The 15,147-nt window shown below is 37.7% G+C and overlaps 1 protein-coding gene across 3 annotated transcripts in view; it reads left to right on the top strand.

Annotated features, from left to right (window-relative positions):
• Positions 1-15,147, top strand: part of LOC121458902 (tripeptidyl-peptidase 2) — a 60,684-nt gene that overhangs the window by 26,566 nt on the left and 18,971 nt on the right. For all 3 annotated transcript variants that reach the window (XM_041668279.1, XM_041668278.1, XM_041668280.1), the window contains exons 10-21: positions 205-304; positions 2,927-3,075; positions 4,417-4,532; positions 4,954-5,122; positions 5,521-5,678; positions 6,121-6,197; positions 8,343-8,449; positions 10,208-10,362; positions 11,954-12,070; positions 12,280-12,380; positions 13,272-13,368; positions 14,346-14,483. In XM_041668279.1, coding sequence (XP_041524213.1) covers positions 205-304; positions 2,927-3,075; positions 4,417-4,532; positions 4,954-5,122; positions 5,521-5,678; positions 6,121-6,197; positions 8,343-8,449; positions 10,208-10,362; positions 11,954-12,070; positions 12,280-12,380; positions 13,272-13,368; positions 14,346-14,483 — 1,484 coding nt within the window. The remainder of the gene's footprint in view (positions 1-204; positions 305-2,926; positions 3,076-4,416; positions 4,533-4,953; positions 5,123-5,520; positions 5,679-6,120; positions 6,198-8,342; positions 8,450-10,207; positions 10,363-11,953; positions 12,071-12,279; positions 12,381-13,271; positions 13,369-14,345; positions 14,484-15,147) is intronic.

Here is a 15,147-nt window from a genome sequence, read left to right as displayed (position 1 = left end):
TGGGCTTCCCACAGGTCAGGGAACCCTGATTGCTCTTCGAGCAGATGAGGGGGGGGGGGGGGCCTTGATCGGGGGAGGGGGAGGGAAATGGGAAGCGGTTGTGGGGACGAGGCAGAAATCCTTAATAAATAAATAAATTAAAAAAAAATTAGTATACATGTAAAAAAAGTCTCCCCTTTTGTTAATGGTGAATCTGTCCTGTAGGTGTTGGGGCTTATGTTTCCCCTGATATGATGGTTGCAGAGTATTCGCTGAGAGAGAAATTACCTGCAAATCAGTACACGTGGTCTTCTCGAGGCCCAAGGTAAGTACAAGTAGTTCTTGGAAGTAATACATATATTTCATTAAACTTTATAAAGTGGGAGAAGAGGAGGTTGTAGATAATAAATAGTAGTAGTCCTTTTTTTCAGCAAGTTTGATGTTTAAACTTTGGTGAAATGTGCTGTACTTTTGTAAAGAATCACAGTAACAGATCTTATATTCATTTTGAAGTTATAATCTGATATCATCTATCTTTTAGGCTGGGTCTTCCATATCAGTTAATCAAGTCAGTCCTCTACGTACATGTCCTCAGGCCAACCCACACTAGACCTCCTCATTAAGACGCCAGGCAACGAAACCAACCACAGAAAGTAGTTTTCCAAATTGTTGATGCTTCATTAAACTCAATTTTAGAATAGCAGTTTAAACATTTAGAAGTGCTTTATGATTAACTGCTGTACAAGGATAGTGGGAAATTAGCTTAACAAAAAAAGTTACATTTTAACTTTTTGTAGTTAGGTTCTTCCAGTTGTTAAAGACCTAGTGCTTATTGTGATTGTCGGTTGATACTGCAGATGTTATAAACAAGAATGTGGAAATTATCCCCAGATCTTCACATCCATTATCTAATTGATGGGTGACATTTTGAAGATTGTACTTTTATTCTTGAGAGGATCTGATCAGACACTGTTGTCTGTCTCTCGGTAATGTTTTTACACATTAATTGACACTTAGTCTAGTCATATTTCAGATAGGCTCTGAAAGTGCTGCCCCCAACCTGTCTCACCAGTTAAGATAGGTACACTGTGTTTGCTTCCTGTGGAACAGAAATCAAATCACCCTATAATTCTTAGCCAGGAGTTAAAAAAAAATCACTCACTTAGGGGAAGAATCATAGTAGGAGATCCAACAACCGCTGTGCAGTTGTACCAAAGAGTTCTACAATAGCCTGGAATGGAATATAACAAAGGTATATTTATCTGGGGATAAACTCACAGGGTAGCAATTGGCAGACCTCTGCGTGCACTGGGAACTGGAACCAAATCCAGCAGCAGAGCCAGTCACGCATTTTGTCTGCTCTTATAGTACCTGAGATGATGTCCAAAGTGCTTCAATATCTTAAAGGCTATTGGCTGAAGGATTTCCCACAACACCTCCACTTTTTGTCTAATTTTAAAGAGAGTTCTAGCCTAATTTAAAAAAAACTATATACAGTAAGATCAAATATCAAGTATTGTTTTTGGAAAAGATGAGGCAAAGCATACATAAAATTTAGAATTACAACTAGCATGAACAACATCAAATAGGAAACATATGCTAAATGTTTCAATAATTATCCTATTCTAAGAAGTCTTATATTAAAAATGGCTTGGCTAAGTCATGAGAGGAAAGTAACTATGACTCTCTAGTCTTCACCCCGATTAAAGACATGAGAAGAGAAATAATATAACCTGAATAAATAGGAAGTGCAATCGGGCAACTTCTAAAAGGTGCAAGAAATGACAGAGATAACCTGTGCAATTACCCACAGTCATTTGCAGTGTTGGGGAAACCAACTTTGGCTAAGGTCGAGAGTATCTGACAGACCATTTTCAGAGGCAGGAAAATTTGAAAACCTGTCTGACCCTGTCTGTCAAGCTTTGGCAGTCTTTTTGCTTGTATCCTGCTTGTCCAGCTTGGACACCATATATTTTGTCAGTAGTCAAGGCAGGGGCAGTTCTTTGCCTAAAGGCAGTTTTACCAAGAAGAAAAGAAGCTCCAAATGGAGTATCTCTGGTGCCCAATAGATCAGTGCTGCCAGGAGCAGCTATCATCACAATGGCATCATACCAGCCAGGTGGAATCATTGTTGTGGTTCTCCATCTTCTTCCTGGAGACTTCAAAGATTACTGTAGGAAAATTTATTGTTCATTGTGGAAAAGTTAAACATTATTCATATAGACATATTCAATGAAAGGTACCATAAAGACAAAATAGGTATATCTTTATTTGAGACAGGGCATAGAGCTGTGCTCGGTGTTACTGTGGTCTTACAGCTAGTAGGAAGTGTTTACGAACACACTGGAGTTAAATCTCCAGGCCCCACATTTGGGAGAGAGCTGTCATCCAGTATGTTGGCCTCCAACCTACACAGGCATGCCTCCTGTATCCTCTCTCTCCCTCTCTCTCTCCCCCTCTCTTAATTTCCTCTCTCCTCTCTCTCATCTTTCTTTTCTCTCTTTCTCCCTGTCCCTCCCTTTCTTTCTTTGACACACACACACACAGTTTGATTTTAAAATTCTTTAATGTGGCTCTTAGAAAATTTTAAATTACATATAAGGCTCATGTTATGTTTCTGTTGGACAAGGTGATAGAGGTAAAAGAAATACCTTCATCAAGGAGTTAGAGCACTCAAATAGCTGGCACATTTGACTTTCTCACATAAACAGATACATGCACACAGAAATTTCACTTAAAGGAAAAAGTGTGTAGTGAGAAATGAGCTGTGTTTGGTCATTTTCCTCCCACTGCTACCCCATAATAATATCTTTGTCTTTTCTTTCTTTTTTTTTCCTTTTTGGAATGACTGCAAATATCGTATCATTTTGGACTGCAATTATGACTTTAAATATTGTGCATATCCAGCTATCCTCACTCTACATAAACCTCTCTGCTTTCTTTTTAGTGCTGATGGGGCCCTTGGTGTGAGCATCAGTGCACCAGGAGGTGCCATTGCTTCTGTGCCTAACTGGACATTGAGGGGGACTCAGCTAATGAACGGGACATCAATGTCTTCCCCCAATGCCTGTGGGGGCATTGCCCTGGTACTTTCAGGTAAGAGAATTATTTACTACTCTCTTCTTTATTGTATACTATGTTTTCTGCAGTTCTTTGGTGAGAGTATGGATAGAATTGTTGATGTCCAGGACACAAAATAAGGTATAAGGAAGAAAATGGTACAAGGAATAATAGTCCTTTGAGTGGGTATTCAGTCATCCAGAAAATACAATATATCGACTGTGATTGATGATTATCAAATAAGAGTTTAGTTCTGGGGCTAAATCTGTCCATAGAATATCAAAAGTGACTTTGCTGATACGGAGCTAATTGCAAAAGGTAGACTGTAAACAAATTCAAAATGTTTATTCGACTCTATCAGCTGAAGAATGTTATTCAGTATTAAATGGGGCATCACCAAGCCACTGCCTCAAAGTGTCCCTCTTTTCAAGTCTTACCTTCCACCCGCCTCTGTCTCTTATAACTCCCTCCTCTCCCTGATACGGAAAGCCGCACTGGGGAGAAATCGTCTGCCTCCTTGCCCCAGTCAGTGCTACATCACCTGCCAGCATGAGTCAGACCTAGGACAGATCCTGGTCTCTACTCATTTCTCATCCTTCAAACTCACCAGATATTTCAAGACTGCATGTCTTCTCTCTGAATATTCAGCTCTCTCTACCTGCAAATCCTTTATACCATGGTTTGGATCTGAAAACTCATGTGTTCTACAAGACTTACCTCCCGTTCTTCTGGATTCTCATGGACAGTTATAGCTTCCTTAGTTTGCATCATAGACTGTTTGTTTTGTTTGCATATTGCAATATTTTATGGATAACATATTTAATGAGTTCTGAGAGGACAAACATAGTATATAGTATTTCTCCTTTAACAATGAGTAATAGGCTGGCAGATTGTTGACCATAGCCTTCTATGTTCAAAATCTGATTATACACTGTAATCGTCTGGTACCTAGTCATTAAAGATTCTGAGCTATAGTGAGACCTGTTTGATGTTTTTGATGTGGTTTGCTTAAGTTCCACTGCTAATCATAAAGTATAATCTGGTTGAAAATTTCTTTCCCAACCATAGTGCTGAATGTACAGTATTTTGAAGAAAGTGCCGTTGAATGCATCTAACATTTCTGCTTGGTGCATTCATGCTGTCTCTACATAGCCTGCATTGACATGACTGCAGGGTGGCATGCAACCAATTTTCTCTAAGTATTTCTGTGACACAAGCAATTTAAATCAACTGTTTCGTTAATTTTTAAGAAAACATTCAGAAGTGAATGTTAAAAAAAGATTTAGCAGAAGAGGGTACATGTTATCTCGGTGAAGGGGGGGTTTCAACTAGTGAGTTCATTAACATTAATTTCTTAGTTTTGTTTTTTAATTTTAGGTCTGAAAGCAAATAATGTTGACTATACTGTTCACTCAGTCAGAAGAGCTCTAGAAAATACTGCAGTAAAAGCTGAAAATATAGAAGTATTTGCCCAAGGACATGGAATTATTCAGGTATTGTTGTCTGTGTAAAAAGTAACAATAAACCATCAAGATAATGCTGTATAGATTGCTCTACGGTGCTAATTTAGCCTGTCTAAACTATGGAGCTGGCCATTGTAGAACTATCAGACAGAGGGCACAAAGAGACTTAGTAGGCAAGAGAGAGTAGCTGCACTGAAATAAAGAAACATGAGGGCATGTAGAGATTGGTCAGCAGAAGTTAGTGAGTGGCCTTGGGTCACGTGAGAACAACTGTAAATGCAGACTACAGTGGAGAGTCGTCAAGTCGTGATTAGAATGGTATTTTTTTAAAAGCATCTTAGCTGTGGAAATTAGTTTAGAGAATTGAATATAGAAATTAGCTTTGTTGCTGATTAAATTGATTCTTAATTTGTAATAAAATATTTTTCTTTGACCATTTATTCTTTTTTAGGTTGACAAAGCCTATGACTACCTCATTCAGAATACATCATTTGCTAACAGATTAGGTTTTACAGTTACAGTTGGAAATAACCGTGGCATCTACCTCCGAGATCCTGTTCAGGTGGCTGCTCCTTCAGATCATGGTGTTGGCATTGAGCCTGTATTTCCAGAGAACACAGGTAAGTGGTAGGCTAGCAGTAAGCAGAAGCATTCATATTTGTGACTGGGGTAGCAGGGACACTGCAGCTCTACGGTGTATAGTTAAAGCTGCCATCGCATGCATGGCAGCTTATTTTACTCAGACGCTCTTCTCTGTGTGCAGCAATATGAAACATCCACTAATCTCCTGTTTTAAGGGTTAGCAGTGTTGGATGAAAACGCATATGAATCGTGGAAGGATACTAAAATATAAGGAAGACGCCGTGCTTTTATTTAAGTTGTAATTTGGATGTCATGTCTAATGCATTGTCCAGCTGACCAAACTAAATTGCTAAACTTTCTTGGTAGAACATAGAACTTTTAAAATGGTTCCCAGGAACAGGAGGAAATGTTTATTTTATTTTATTTTTTATTCCAGAAAACTCTGAGAAAATATCCCTCCAGCTTCATTTAGCTCTAACTTCAAATTCGTCTTGGGTCCAGTGCCCTAGCCATCTGGAGCTCATGAACCAGTGTCGGCACATAAACATACGTGTGGACCCCAGGGGGTTAAGAGAAGGCTTGCATTATACAGAGGTATATTGTCATCTTTTCTTTGTCCATTTAAGGAGTTAATGTTGCATCCTTCTGTGAAGAAGGCTGGGGAAGACATAGATAGCAAAGCCTTTTTGACCAGGCCTCTCTACTTTGTTAAGCATAGCTAAACCTGTACTGTAGTTAGCTTTACTGTTTAGACAAAACATTTTTAAACATGGCATTTGTAAGTAAATCATAACATCTTTCTGCTTCCAAAGTATTTATAATAGTAGTTTTGTTTTGTAGTAGATAGTAATTAAAATGCATTTTTTTAAAAAAAATTGATGCCGTATTGCCCATTAATTTCAGTCATGGTTTGCTTATGTAGTTGGACTTTGTGTTATATTTTAAGATTAGATTATTCTATGCTTGCATTATACCTTTTACTTACTTTTTTGCATCTTTGTTCATGGATGCTGAAACTTTGTGTTCTTTCTTCAAGGTATGTGGCTATGACATAGCATCTCCTAATGCAGGTCCTCTATTCAGAGTTCCAATCACTGCAGTTATAGCAGCAAAGTAAGTAAATGTTTAACTTACTATTACATTTACATTGTTAGTGCCCATAGGTAGACTTTTGGAGGATTATTAGCCCAGAAGCTAATACTAGAAAGATTATAAGACAGAAGCAGGTAACTGGGTTGTGCTCCTTTCTAAATGGCATGTAGTTAGCTATGCTGTTTGTATTAGTTATGAGTAGTTGAGAGCCTTGGCATCTGCCCACACTTCACTGAAATGTTTTTATCCAGACGGTGTACCAGTGACTCCATATTGCCCAGCTGAGTCTGCCTTCATTTCGCCTGTTGTTTTATTACTCAGTAGTGATTCTTCATTTTCTTCCACTCCATGTGGCTTTACTGTCCTGTGTCTGATTATGCTCTTGTGATTTTTCTAGTTGCTTTCTATATAATGAGTCTTGCTTTGTTCTACCAGCAAGCTCTCAAATAATGACATGGAGACTTGTAATTAACTATGAAAAAGCTTGGTCTTACCTTAGGCTTGTTCCTAAGTAATTCTTATAACTTAAATTAACCCATTTATATATTAATCTACTTTCTATCATGTGGCATTACTTCTCTTCCATCTTACACCTTCTGTTTCCTATCCTCATGTCTCCTGTGCACGCAGGTTCTCTTCTTCCTTCTCTCCCTGGAAATCCTGCCTATACTCCCTGCGTAGCTATTGGCTGGTCAACTTTTTATCACACCAATCACAGCAAATACAACTTAATACAGTGTGCAAGTATCCCACAACAATCTTTTGTTTCCAGAATTATTCTTTTATCCTTCTTGGAATCATGGAATTCAGCTTGATAATGTTCCTTCATGCTTCAAACACAGCAAGGGCACCCACTACTTAAGGATTTAAGGATCAGGTTTAGGTTCCTTAAAAAGCCCACAATATACACAACTTACAATTATAGTCCCAGACAGCTTCCTGTCACTGACTCTACCAAATTGCACATTTTTAGCCAGCTCCCTGACCTGGTTTCCTCCGTTTTTATGCATTTGTACTGTTGGTTCCTTTGCCTCATTTTCCTGTCTGTTAAATAAGCAGACTTGTGTCTGGGCATCCTAGATGAAGGGAGTTCTTTCTCTATGCTCATTAACTCCTGGACAGTCTTTGGCTGATGTGTTCCAAGGTTTTAAAATTTAATTTACATTGTTTGATTGTGAGTCCTCTGGATACAAACTGTTTTACACATTCTAAATTTAGTACTGTTTGGGGTTGTTTGAGTCAATCATGGAATAGGCCTCAGCCAGTGAGGTCTATAGCATAAAATTGAAGAGATTAAATTTAAAACATGGGAAAATTATATCTTAGTTAAATTCTCAATTATATATTTTGTATACGTTCAGTGGGACTTTAGAAAAGACTTTCAATAATATGCAGTTGAGGAAGTTTCCCCAGGTTCACTTTTAGGCTCTAAACCCTTTTCTATTTTCCCCTAACAATTCCTTTCTGAAGCTTGCTGTATTAAATGGTTTTTCTCTCCCCATCAGTTTTTAGAGATCAGAGGGTCATGTTTTACTCATTGACATATTTCTAGCTACACATCACAGTGCCTCATACATAGTAGGTACTCATTTCTTCTTGGTAAAATTGAGGACAATGTGACTGCAGATGTATTCTATTTCTAGTATATATAGTTACACATTTGATGCTTAGGTTTCTTTGATTTCTTATGAAAATAGTTTGTCTTTGGAGCATTTTGAAACATAAGCAGGGGCTTAGTTTACTATCTGTTTCACCTGTACATCTGTGAGACTATTACTGACACAAATATAATTTGATTTTAATATTTAGAAATCACTAGTTGAGTATTAGGTGATGACAAAATCCTGTGAGTTTTGTAAACTTCCTTTAAAAAAACAGGTGAGAGCCTAAGCATTTTACTGTTTTTGTTGAAGGTATAAAAGTAGATTAGTAGACTCATCTGTGTGATGCTGTCAGGTTAGGTCTGCTGCTGTGTTACATGATGAAGTAGTATTGTGCTTACTGTTTATCACCAACTTATTGCAAGCTCAATCCAGGGTTTACTTCCAGTGAACTGTACTCTTGCATATGTTAGGAACATCTAGAGTGCCAATGACTTTATTGTTTACACGCAGCTTTACTGTTAGAGTATCGTGTTTAATATAGATATATATTTTTAATTTTCAGAGTAAATGAGTCATCACATTATGATCTAGCCTTTACAGATGTACATTTTAAACCTGGCCAGATTCGAAGACATTTTGTTGAGGTTCCTGAGGGTGCAACCTGGGCTGGTAAGTAAAATGTGACTGTACCTTTTATTTTGTTAATGTATTTGAGAATTTGCACACTGGTAATAATGCACTATTGCTGTGTTGATTTCCTTGTAAGGGTTCTCAGGAGTTACTCCCAACCGTTACCTTTTTGTATTCCGTGTCTATGCTAGGCCCTTAGAGGAAGACTGTTTGCCTTTTCTCCTATAGAATACCTTGTCTAAACTGTGACTGACTTATTGAGAAAGCATTAGCGTGAAATATCTTTACTGATATATTCTTATCTATAAGAATATATGGCCACAGAGTGCTTCCTCTATGTTAGGTCAGCCTTTGTATTCTTAAGAGTTTGGTGCACTCAGTGACAGAAAGCTATTTGGGGCTGTTATTGTGAGTTGTCATTGTAGGCTATTTTAAGACCAAGTTGTGGCATGGCTTAGTACTGCAGTATTTACATAAGGCCCCTTGGGGTTGTATAGCTCAAGGCTTTAATAAAATTCAGTAATAGTACTAAAGAATAAAAAACCTTACCCACAGAAATTACTCTTGTTTTTTGCCCAGCCTTTGCAGTTTACTGAGTCTGTTTTCTTTAATTAAAAAGAAGAAAAAAACCTTGTTTAGTGATAAATCAGTAAATATAATTCCCTTAGGATTTATTTAGTTGGTATTGAAAACATTCCAGGGTTGGGTGGAGGTTATTATTATAAAACATTATTGAATGATATAGAATGAGCATGTTTCCACATCATTTCACAGTGTTAGATTACAAATGTTCTGGTGGTTTCTATTTCAGATCGTTCAAAATATTGTCAGAATGCCATATATGTACTCAGAGCAATGGATTGATTTCCCCTCTGTGCCCCCTTGTCTGTAAGAAATAAAATGAACCAATCCTTGCTTCAGTACCCTGGATCAGAACAAGTGTTCTTTAAATAATCTTCCTCCTGATTTTGGCTTACTTCTAGCCTTGCAGTACAGTAAAGCTAAGCAGTTGTGGTTCTGATGATGATACTTTGGAGAAACTTAGGAATACATATAAGAGGAAAAGAATAGGAAGAGAATTTAGACATGATAAATAGGGATTGCTAAAATTATAATCTGTTCGAGACCAGCCTGGTCTACAACAGCTAGTTCTAGGACAGGCTCCAAAACCACAGAGAAACCCTGTCTCGAAAAAGCAAATAAATAAATAAATAAAATAAAATTATAATCTGTTTATTGGGAATTAGTTTGGTTTCTGACTAAAATAAGAGAAAAGAGAGATTTTAAAGGCTCTAGTTAGGATAATTGTGTGTAGATCCAGAAGTAACTTTGTTTTTTCCTAGTGTCTGAAGTTTGGATTGCTGTTCACTTAATGATGGTTTATTTCTTAGAGATTATCATGTATACACATACTCTTCTTGAAGAAGCTTGCAGCTTTCATTTGAAAATACCATTTTAGGGACTGGAGAGAAGTATGGTTAAGAGCACTTACTGCTCTTCCAGAGAGACCTGGGTTTGATTCCCAGAACCCACATGGAGGCTTCCAACCGTTTGTAGTTCCAGTTCCAGCATAGCTGTGACTTCAGGCCTCTGCGGGCACCAGACATGCACATGATGTGCAGAATAATGTGCATGCGTACAAAACCTACATATATCAAATAAAAATATGTCTATAAGTAATAAAGAAAATATCGTTCTATTTGTACTATTCCCTAAAAAGTAAAAGTTATTAAAAAACATTTTGTGATCGTTTTAATTCTTAATCAGTTTAAAATTTACTTTCTTTCTTCATTTTAGAAGTTACAGTGTGTTCATGTTCTTCTGAGGTATCAGCAAAGTTTGTTCTTCATGCAGTACAGCTTGTGAAGCAGAGAGCATATCGAAGTCATGAATTTTATAAGTTTTGTTCCCTTCCAGAAAAAGGAACACTGATTGAAGCCTTTCCTGTCCTGGTAAGTTTGACAGGTTCAGATTCAGAGCACTCCCTTTTCTTTTGACATGGGCTAAGACTTTGTAGTTTGTGCCTAGAGTATGTAAGAGATTCATATTTTGTTCATACCTCACAGATGAGGTAGGATGAAAGGTAGTTTAATGAAGAATACTGGAAAGCAGGGCTGGAGAAATGGCTGGGGGTTAAGGGTTCGTGCTGCTCTTGTAGAGTGCTTGGCTTCAGCTCACGACACCCACATGGCAAGCAACTTCCAACCACATGTCATGCCAGTTCCCTCTCTGACCACCTCACACTGGGCAAGCACCTCATGCAAGTGCAACACTCATATACATAAAATAAACAACCTTAAAGAAAAGAGTACTGAAAACCAAGGCAGTTATCATGGTGCTTAACAGTAAATCCTAGGATTTGGGAGGCAGAGGTAAGGAGATCACTGAATGTTCCAGACCAGCCTGATTTACATAGTGCGAATCTATGCCAATAAATAAAATGTAAGCTGTATTTCAAAAGTGAATTTTACTACTCTACTCTCTCCTCTTCTATGAAGTTCTATGAAGGAACCCAGGTCTGTGCATCTCAGGCAAGTGCTCTATAACTGAGCTGTACCCCAACCAATATTCCTGTCTCTTTGAACTCAGATACTTCAGAGAAAAGTTGTAGTCATGGGCTTCTTTATATCTGGACCTTCATTTTGCATTGTTAGCACATAGTGCTGCCTGCAGATTGTTTCCTCATGTGAGCCTCTTCTGCAGTGGTCTTACTAATGTCCTCCTGTTATGTCTCTGAAGTGCTTTGTTTCCAGATAAAACTGTTGTCAGGTCTGTTTTCCCCCATATTAGGGATGACTGGTCTTCCTTCATGGTCGGTAGGGAAATGTGCTGCTGTGCTTGCTTGTCTGGGTTTTCTCTTCCTGCTCTCTCCTGTCTCTGTTACGTTTCTGTGGGGCAGTGTTAGCATTTATTCATCTCTTTAAATGTACTAGTACAACAGTGCTAGAATACACTTTTCAATTTTTTTCATAAGAGAAGGATGTGACTATAACTTGCTACTTCAGTTGCCAGGTTGCTGTGAAAACAATATTCAATAATGCCTATTGAGTATGCTTTATAAATTTTATATAAATATAAATATTCTTTCTCATCATTAATGTAAATATCTTTAAATTGGTCCTAGGTTTTTTGTTTTTTTTTTGTTTTTTTTTTTGGTTTTTTTTTTTGGTTTTTCGAGACAGGGTTTCTCTGTGGTTTTGGAGCCTGTCCTGGAACTAGCTCTTGTAGACCAGGCTGGTCTCGAACTCACAGAGATCCACCTGCCTCTGCCTCCCGAGTGCTGGGATTAAAGGCGTGTGCCCGGCCGGTCCTAGGTTTTTTTAACTAATAATGATTTAAAAAGTGTTGAATTATTATTAACTATTTAAATGCCTTATCTATACTCACCCGTGCGATTATGATTTGTTGAATGCCTAGCATAAATGATAGAATCTTTAGTTTTCTTGCTGCAAATAAAAATTTTGTTTTGAAACAGGTAATATTTGGTGGAATGAAGAATTAGAAAACAGATTTATTCTTTAACATTCTTGTTTTTATTTGCAGGGTGGAAAAGCAATTGAATTTTGTATTGCTCGTTGGTGGGCAAGTCTTAGCGATGTCAATATTGATTATACCATATCATTCCATGGAATAGTGTGTACTGCACCACAGTTAAACATTGTAAGTATTATAACATTTTTAGTGTAATTTGTGTTATGAAAAATAATTTCTGTGGTAGGTGTAAACCTTAATGGGGAACTAATCAAAAATCAAATAAATCTATATATATTCGTCCATGAGTATTTAAATATTTGCGCTACATAAACTTATTTTAGAGTCAAAGTATTGTCTTAACGTTTGAAAAATTAATTTTTAAATATCTTTTATAGCATGCATCTGAAGGAATCAATCGTTTCGATGTTCAGTCCTCCTTAAAGTATGAAGATCTGGCTCCTTGCATTACTTTGAAGAGCTGGGTCCAAACACTGCGGTATCTATCACTGTTTTAAGAGTTACAAAAGCTGAATGTTAATAGGAACAGTATGAGGTTTTTGGGCTGTTTTTGTTTGTTTTCTTTCTAATTTTTTATCTATGTGCTGCTAGCGATAAAAAAAATCCAGTTTGATTTTGCAGCCTAGGAATCCTCTTGGGATTGCTCTGTGGCCTCACTGACCATCAGCGCTGCTGCCACTGTATGCTGACCACCATTTTTGAAATAAATAATCAGTTGAGACTGAGACAGGAGAGCAGCAAGTCCCAGGCTAACCTGGAGAAGTTAGGGAGACCCTGTCTCTTCTTAACTGTAACACCCTCAGTTTAATCTCAGCTATTAGAGCAAAGCAAGGTAACAGTGCCCAATTTTTATTTTGTGAATGTATGGTTCAGTGCTGGAAAAAATTCAATATCAGAAAATCCCATTGACTGGTAGAAGAAATGTGTCTCCTGAGTGTATATGCCATAACTCCTTGTGGAAGCAGGAACTTGCAGTCTTGGTGTTCTGCTGCTAATACCTCGGCAGTGTCATCTCCTCAGGACAAGGGCTAGCTCTAGCCTTGGCATATGACGTGGCCCATGCCACGCTTTTGCAGCAGTACCAGCAGGAGAGGGTGGTGGGGAGTGTCTGGATCGGAGCTGTTCTTTCACTGTTGTTGGTAGTCATCACCCGAGTGCTGGGGTTTTGTAACGTTTTTGAATGGTTTTAATGATAAATTTTTGTAATATTGCAGCGATTTAGTCAATCTGGAGTACATATTAATAATTAAAATATGGTTTACTAAAAAAGGCAGTTTCAAGAGTAATCTCAGCTGGCATAATTAACTGCTTCTCTGTATTGCTAAATGAAGTCTTGAATTAATTCAGTGATGCAGTTGCCTTATTACAGCCCAGTAATTGCAAAAACCAGACCTTTAGGATCAAGAGATGTTTTGCCAAATAATCGCCAACTTTATGAGATGGTTCTGACATATACCTTTCATCAGGTAAGTGTTTTCTAGTAAAATACACCTGTACAGGAAACTTTGATTTTATAGTCTATGAGATCACAGATGGAAAGACATCTCCTGTCTTTGAGTCTTAGGTTTTTTGTTTTTTAATAATTTATTGGGGGTTTTTTTTGGTTGATATGACAAACAGCAGGAATAAAAATGCATAAAGGAAGAAGTTGTTACTCTGCCACACTGTTTGAGAGGGTTTAGCCCTGTGCTCCCTTGGCCTCTTTGTTTCTGGGCCTGTAGTCAGGTAATACACAATGGCATCAGGAACATTTAACGGAGGCTTCTTGACTCACAGAGGACAGGACAAGAAGCAGAGAGGAGGGGACCAGAAACTAAAAATTAGGGCATGCCTGTTGCCACCCAACTTTGTCCAGCGAGGCTTTACCTGCTAGAATTTCAACCATCTACAACACAGCATCCCCAGCTGGGTACCAAACATTGAGCATATATGGGAGATACTGTATATCCTGACTACAGCAATGCTCCATGGATGACACCTGGCCTGAGTGCCCTCTGGGAAGAATCAGTAGTGAACGTAATTGAGACCATTTTCAGTGTTGGATCAGGGGATTTCTACAGTGAATGAGATTTCAGTTCATTTTATGTTTACTTTGTTGAAACATTATATAAATTTAGTTTTCATGCTACAGAATGGTAGGTTAGGGTTATGGTTAGATTCAAATTTTATAAAGAGATTAGAGTATATATGTTGGAACTATATATATTTGTTAGGAATGAGTGTGTGTTTGTGTGTGTGTGTGTGTGTGTGTGTGGTGTGTGTAGGAAGAGCACTAGGTTTGTATTTTTTAGAGTTTACAAAAGTTAATTTCTTTAATGCCAAGATAGTCGCTATCCTGTACTTTTATAAGAATGTATTTTGAATACTTTTTAATGAAACAGTATAATGGTATTATAAATTACATATAAACCATGACAAGTAATTGTTCTTTTTTTCTTAATAGCCTAAGAGTGGAGAAGTAACACCTAGTTGTCCACTTCTTTGTGAATTGTTATATGAGTCAGAATTTGACAGCCAACTCTGGATTATTTTTGACCAGAACAAAAGACAAATGGGCTCAGGCGATGCCTATCCACATCAGGTATAAGTTGTAAAAAGAATTAATAAATCCCAAATTTCTTGTTAAGTTAAAACACTTGAAAAGTTTTTAAAGATATAATTTGCACTCAATCTTTTTACACCTTCAGAAATCTCTTTTGCTCTGGTAGTCATTAAGGGACCAGCTTGACAACTCTTCTGCCATACGCTAGAGGATGTTGCTTACAAACACTGCCAACAGAGTATTTTTAGTGGAGGAGGAGGGACAGCAGCCAGCACAAGCTCAGCATGCACTCTGTCATGAGATTAGACCTGTCGTCCCAATATAGCTCTTTGTTGTACTTCTCCCTCCTACCCACGGCTTCTGCCTATTTAAAGAGAGATAGTGAATGAGGAGTGTGAGACTGGAAAGTGGTCCCAGGTCTGAGTGGAGCTCGGGGTTACTAAGGCATTGACCTGGTGGTTTCAGTGAATTAATGCCATCAGCTCTGAAACTGTACTGAGCATTGAACTGCATGCTAGGCACTGTGCTTTCCACACCATTGAATGGAAACAGAATCTCTTGGCATGTGACTACTTGGAAATTTCGTCTCTAACTCAAATTGTATTTGAAGAAATGGGATATTTTTCATGAAATGCTCGTGATTTTTTTTTTTATTGCTGAATAGTGAAAATAATTAATGGAAGTTGTTGCATTTGTTCATTTA

The sequence above is a fragment of the Microtus oregoni genome, unplaced genomic scaffold (genome assembly GCF_018167655.1).
Source record: "Microtus oregoni isolate MIOR12 unplaced genomic scaffold, Mior012 000018F_ref0000195, whole genome shotgun sequence".
In the NCBI taxonomy this organism is placed as follows: domain Eukaryota; kingdom Metazoa; phylum Chordata; class Mammalia; order Rodentia; family Cricetidae; genus Microtus; species Microtus oregoni.
This window is presented reverse-complemented; position numbering and strand designations above follow the sequence as displayed.